The 6,629-nt window shown below is 46.8% G+C and overlaps 1 protein-coding gene across 1 annotated transcript in view; it reads left to right on the top strand.

The window, feature by feature from the left end:
* Window positions 1-495: 495 nt before the first annotated feature.
* ABHD17C (abhydrolase domain containing 17C, depalmitoylase) overlaps window positions 496-6,629 on the top strand; it is a 31,947-nt gene continuing 25,813 nt past the window's right edge. Inside the window, exon 1 of the mRNA XM_053988771.1 lies at window positions 496-1,746. Coding sequence (XP_053844746.1) covers window positions 1,214-1,746 — 533 coding nt within the window. The 5' untranslated portion in view covers window positions 496-1,213. The remainder of the gene's footprint in view (window positions 1,747-6,629) is intronic.

Genomic DNA, 6,629 nt, shown 5'->3' with positions numbered 1-6,629 from the left:
CAGCTCGCTCGGCAGCCGGGCAGCGGAGCGCCGGGCACTGCGGAGTAGTAGCTCCCTTGGCACTGCTGCACAACTTGGGTGACTCGAAGAGCGATGCTCAGGGCCACGGGGAGCCCCTCACCCGGCCCGCCGCGCCCCGCTCCGAGGGCTGGCAGTGCCCCAGGTGTGAGCCTCAGGGTGACCGAGCCGGGGGTCCCCTCACAGAGCCCTCCGAGGGCGCGAAATGGCCCCCGCGCGCGCCGCCCCTCGCCCCCCGCGCACGCGCGAGGGTGGGCGGCGGGCGGAGGGGTTGGGGGGGGTCCCTTAAAGGGCCCGGCGGCGGCTCCCGCGTCCCGGCCGGCGCTGCGGGACCCGCTCCCGCACCCCCCGCACCTCCCGGCGCCCCGCCCAGGCGGCGCCGCTGCGGGCGCGGCCCGGCACAGCCCCGCACCCGCCCCGGCACCTGCGGCGGCGCCGCTCCGCGCCCGTAACCCGGAAGCGCTGCGGCGGCGCGGAGGGGGAGCCGGGACATGGCCGCTGCCCGCTCCTGCCTGCGCGCCGCAGCCGGCATGGCCCTGCCCGCGGCCGCGCGCGGCTGAGCCTCGACCTTGCCTTCCCCTTCGACCCTCCTCATCCTGCTCCTCGTGCTCCTCTTCCCTCTCATCTTCCTCCTCCTGCGGACGCTGCCGGGGCCGGGCCGGGGGCGGTGGCGCTGCGGGGGCCCCTCGCTGCCTTGCGGGGCGTCCCGGGGGCCGGGCGGAGCGGGTGGAGCCGCGCGTGGTGCGGTGTGTGCGGGAAGGTGCTTCCCTGGCTCCTGCATGTTCCCTGCGGGGGGCCGGCGCCGGGGCTGGAGAGCCGCACTGAGCCGTGGCATCGGGGAATTCATTTTGTAAATGTGTACGTGTGGCTCATGTGCGGTGAGGGGGGTCTAGGGTCGTGTTTTAGAGAGTTGCATTTGCTGTAGCGTTAGTTGTGGCGGGGGGGTTGAGGGCTGGTTGTAGCCCATCTGTATTTCGTGGGGTTGTGTTTTTGGTTTGTATAAGCAGTTTCTAGGCTTTGAAGAGCTGCATTGCTGTTGCCGAACTGTAGTTCTTCCAAGGTTGCCATTGTTTGCGTTCTGGGAGGGCAGCTGGTGGCCTCGCAGGAAGGCGGCAGGTCGCGTCGGAGGAGGGCTCTGGGTCGGTTCCGTGTGACTTCTTTCCAGGGGAGGTTTAGCTTTTCTCCGGCGTCTCTGATGCCAGAACAAGGCCCCAGAATGAACGGTTTCTCTCTGGGCGAGCTGTGCTGGCTGTTCTGCTGCCCGCCCTGCCCCAGCCGCATCGCTGCCAAGCTGGCCTTCCTGCCCCCGGAGCCCACCTACACCGTGCTGCAGCCCGAGCAGCAGCAGGAGCCCGGGGCGGCGGCCGGGGCGGGCACCCCCACGGGATCGGGCACCTGCAGCCTGCACCTGAGCGAGCGGGCCGACTGGCAGTATTCCCAGCGGGAACTGGATGCCGTGGAAGTGTTCTTCTCCCGCACGGCCCGAGATAACAGGCTGGGCTGCATGTTCGTTCGCTGTGCCCCCACTGGCCGGTACACGCTGCTCTTCTCGCACGGTAATGCTGTGGACCTGGGCCAGATGTGCAGCTTCTACATTGGCCTCGGCTCCCGCATCAACTGCAACGTCTTCTCCTACGACTACTCTGGCTACGGGGTGAGCACCGGCAAGCCCTCTGAGAAAAACCTGTATGCAGACATTGATGCAGCCTGGCAGGCCCTCAGGACAAGGTAAATGGATACTGGGGACAAGGTATTTCTGTATCTCCCTTTAATCCTAATAAGTCTGCACGGTTAACCTTGCTGGTGGAAGGGAAGGGTTTGTAAATGGTTTCAGTTACTTTGGTGGCCTCACCAGATGTTCCATGAACAGCTACAGCGTGATTTACTGGATGGCTTCATTTGCTAAAATGATGGGCAAACCTTCATCCTTTGGCTTCTAGGTTTAGAGGATTATTCAGTTGTAATTTGTGTTAGCCATTGGTTCACCACTGAAAGTCTCCATCTTGAGTAGGACATATTGATTGCCATTGGAGCTTGCAGAGTGCAATAAACCTGTTGTTCGAGACTTGCCTGCCACTGTCTACACTTAGAGGTAACCCAGGTGAGCCAAAGCTCTGACTGAATTTGGCAGTAGCCTTGGCTAGGGCTTACCAGGAAACTGCTGGTGTTGTGTGACATGTTTGGGGTTTCGTGCAAGCTCCTGCATCATAGATGTCTTTCTCTTTTGGCCTCCAAACAACTGTTATCCAACACTTATGGTAGTGGGCTGGAAGGAAAAAGTGTTGACATCTGGAAGTAGAGCTGGGGTTTCTGCCAGGAAATGCCAAAGTATGTGGCATCCAAAGGGGTGGAGCAACAGTGAGAAGGCTCTGGCAGGAGGCAGCATGGTGAGTGGAAACAGTGAGCCCTTGGCTTCTAGAAAATCCTGAGCAGAGCTGCTGGTTCTGGCTCCTTGCTACAACTGATGGCCGTCCCTGGGCCTCTCACTTCTGTCCACAGAAACCATGAGCTCCTTTTGCTGTTGCATAAGTGGTTCTTAAAGTATGACCTCACAGAACATGTCCTGAAAGAAAGAGCTTTAAAAAGCTTAAATTATAGTAGGCCAAGAGAAAAGAGTGATGAACGTTTTTAGTTCTTGGCTCTGGCATTCATAGACAAACTTGGCTTGCATGAAATGCGTATTTAATGTCTATCTTGGGGATACGTGCCAGCTTCAGAAATAGTGACAGGAGTTGTTACTAATTTAGATAATTGGCTTTGCAAGAATCCAGGGATTGGTTAGTTGTGGAGTCCAAATGCCTTTTGACATTGCTCTGCCTAAGTGAAGCGAAGAGCGGGGGGAGAAAGGTGTAGGGAGAAGTCACCCTTCCAGAGCATGTGTTCTGTCTGCTTGGTGAGCAAACTGGATTCTGGGCTTGTTTTCCAGGACTTTAAAAAATATTTGTTTCTTGAATATAAATAATATGGTCTTATGTAAAGAAGTGATTTTGCTATGGTGTATGCATAATAAATTATTACGTGCCACTACAACACGTTTGGGTGATGTAAATATGATTCAAGGGAGGAAAAGTGCTACATCTAAACCAAGCCTAGGGAATGTTTGTCCTTCAGTTGCTGTGTTTTCTCTCTTTCACTTGATGTTTAGTTGATGATATTTTTTCATTTAAACCTTCTCAAGCTCTGAAAATGTGCTTTCACATCTGCCTGGAGATGCTTCTTCTATGCTGACAGGCTTTAGTATATGTTTATGTTCTACATAGGCCCAGAAACAAGGGGTTCCTTCACTTAAATATTTTAAGAAACCTGACCCAGTAGGTGATGCCACCACATGCTCAACTTGCTCTGAGAGGATCAGGCTTCTTCAATAAGTGTGTGACTGGACAAGTTTGTAGTTTTCCATTAGGGTCCCTTCAGTGGTTTATACAAGATCTAGACTCTGCTTTCCACTTTAGATTGAGGGGTTAAAATTTCCCAGCTCTTACTTTGCCATGTTTGTTAATTCCACATTTTAGTGTACCTTGAGGGTACAGTTAGAGTAGTTAGCATTGGTTAGGTTTTTAGGAACCAAAAGGCATTGGAATTGGGTGCCCAGGAAAGCGGTGGCATCACCACCCTTGGAACAGTTCAAAGGGCATGTGAATGTGGCACTTGGGGATGTGGTTTAGTGGGGAACGTGGTGGTGCTGGGTTAATGGTTGGACTCAATGCTCTTTGAAGTCTTTTCCAATGTTAACAATTTTGTGATTTTGTGATTACGGTATTTTAGGTGGCCAGTAAAGAAGTTGGTCGCTGTAAAGTGTAAGCTTCAATAGAAAGTTAATCAATTCTATTAACAGATGACTGTGTTTGTAACAGGTATGAGCTGAAACCTTAGCCTTTCTGGTGATGAATTCTCCAAGTAACAGTGTGAACTTTACAAGACTGATCATTTTGCTAGTCCTCAATCCAAGTGGCTCACAATTAGTGAAATATTCTGCAGCAGAAATACAAGTATGCTTCTTGAGGTAAAATGTCATGTTATAGCATTCCTGCTGCAGCAGTTCCTCGGTAGCTCCAGGAGATTGTGTATGCTTTCATTCTTAATGCAAATTCCTGGCGTTTGGCCTCCAGTCATATGGTAGTGAACTGCAATGCAAAGTTAAAAGTGAAGTCTTAAAATAGAGGTTCACTGTGCCATCAAAAGCATTTAGTCATCTGTGCTAAGTTCCGTGGGAAGCTGTTGCTCTTCTGAATCCACCAGACATTCCACCTGGCAGCAGAAAGGAATTATTAAAATGTTGGAAGTCTGAGACTCTTCCTTTTAAATTGTGCCTCTGAAGTCTCACTGATACTTAGCAATCATTAATTTACCTGCATGTTTTGCAAGTTGCCTTGAGGAAAGTGGGAATTAACCCTGTGCTTGGAGAAAGCTGTCAAATTTTAGAAATGATGGTGAGCTGGCAGTGATGCCTTAAGTTTTAGCTTTCATATTTTTCACATTCTGTGCTGCTTTAGTGTGTAACTCTGAGCTTCATATTAAGTATTAGCAAGCTCTCTTCACAGGATAGGTAGACAAAACAATCCTTTTCCAACTTGAGACCAAGTACAGCTCTTACAAATTCCAGGCCCAGAAAGTTCAAACAATGTTAAATTGAAGAGAGAAAAACATTGAGGATGGAACTTCATAACCTGGGGCTATAATTGGACAATTAACTCCAATGTGCAGACGGACCAAAACTTATAAATGTGTGAGACCTCGTGACCAGTTGTTCATTTTGTGACCATTTTGCGTTCATCTTGGGTGTAACCCTGGCCAGCTCTTGTACTGCCCAAGGTGTATCCATTAAGGACTTTTAATAAATACCTACTTTATCCTTTTGCTCTGTCTAGCCTCTCTTCTAGGTCAGCCTTTCAAGGCATCAGTTCATTTTGCCATCGTGGTTGTAGATTGTGACTGTATTCTTTCAAGGTCCTGAAGCAAGGATCTTTCTATCACATACACATTTAGGAGTCAAACCTTGCATAACATATGATTATAAAACTATCTAAAAACAGTGTATGAAAAAACAAAATCATCCAATTCTTTTGTTCAGTTTCAATTATCAATCCGTCTTTGCAAAATCAATCTCAACCATTCTCCATTCTTTTAGTCTTTGTAAAGGAAACTTATTTTCCTTAAAGGAATTTAGTATTTTTTCTCATGAATAAACTGTATCTTAAAGGGTAATTTTACTAATTACTAATTTTGAATTCTGTCTCTCAGCCTAGTAAATATGTTGACATACAGTTTTGTTCCCTTAGAATGAATTTTTATAGATTTTTCTTCAGAGGCTGTAGTTGTAGCATTGGTTGTTTTCATTCCACTATCAACTATTGATCAGAGGTTAATTTGTTCTTTTATATCTATTTTTTTCTACTTGATTAACAAATTTCCCTCTGGTATCTTAATGTTTCTCAGAAAGAATTTTCTGTCTTATTGCTACAGATATTTTTTGAAAGTGTTTTATTTTAGGCAGGTTGGGCTGATTTTGTTCCGTTTGTTTCAAAATCAGAACCAAATTGAAGAGAATGTGTATCAGACTGTCTTCTCTCATTGTCCATGTGGTTTTAAGTTGCTGCTTTTTGTTCAGATGTGCATCTTATCCTAATATCTGATTGTCTTAATGCAACATCTGTGCAAAATGACTTGATTGTCCTCCTTTTCCCTGCCTTTCCTGAATCCCACATGGGAAGGTTGAACTTTCTAACACTTTTACATTAAGACAATGTACAGTACTTAAAAACAGGATGCACATCTAGGGCTTGGGTTCAGTGCTCAAGCACAAAACCATGGCTGCTTTGTTGATCACATGCTATTTATATTAAAATCAATTTCTATGTTCTCTAAAAATTTGGAGAAGGTTGGTGAAGTAGTTTAAAATTCCAGTCAAAAGAAAGAAGGCACTGCTGTAGTAAAGTATCAAAGAGCAGAACCTGGATTCTGAAAGGAGGTGAAGAAAATGTAGTTACTAAATAGCTTAGAATAGCCGTTCTTGTTGCATTTAACAAGATACAGCTTAATTTGTTTTTCATGGTGCACAATATAAACTACTATTTTTTAAGCTTTTAATAAATGATAGATGTTATTGTAATGTTTAAATCCTTAATTCTCAAAAAGGTGCATTTGAATTTGTCTTTCAATCCATAGCAGAGCATTGGTTCACTTTTCATTTTCCTTATGCTTCTTGGTCAGTATGGTATGATGGAAAGAATTAAATTGTGATATGGTGTAGTAAAATCAACAGGTCTTTGATCACTGGGTAGCAGATAGAATGTTTGAATTGTTTTTTAAGCTGTTTTGCCAAATTTAATGTTAAGAAAATGCACACCAAACTTTTAATTTTGCAGGAATTTTATTATTTGTGGTGCTGGTTATTAGGAGATTATTGCTGTTTCCTGTGTGGGAGCTGGTGCAGAAGTCTTGCATTGAGTAAAATCAGGAACACACCTAATTGGATTAGGCCAGAATGATAACTAATCTTCTGAGGTTGTGTCAGTTTAGTTTGTCTCCATTCTGATGTGATGAGGTGCTTACAGCTTTCCAGGTGAATAACAGCTTCAGGGTTTTTTTGCCTTGCCTAATCAAAATAGTCA

This window comes from Vidua macroura, chromosome 12, assembly GCF_024509145.1.
Source record: "Vidua macroura isolate BioBank_ID:100142 chromosome 12, ASM2450914v1, whole genome shotgun sequence".
Classification (NCBI taxonomy): Eukaryota; Metazoa; Chordata; class Aves; order Passeriformes; family Viduidae; genus Vidua; species Vidua macroura.
The sequence above is the reverse complement of the archived record's forward strand: the minus strand, read 5'-3'. Positions and strand labels throughout refer to the sequence as shown.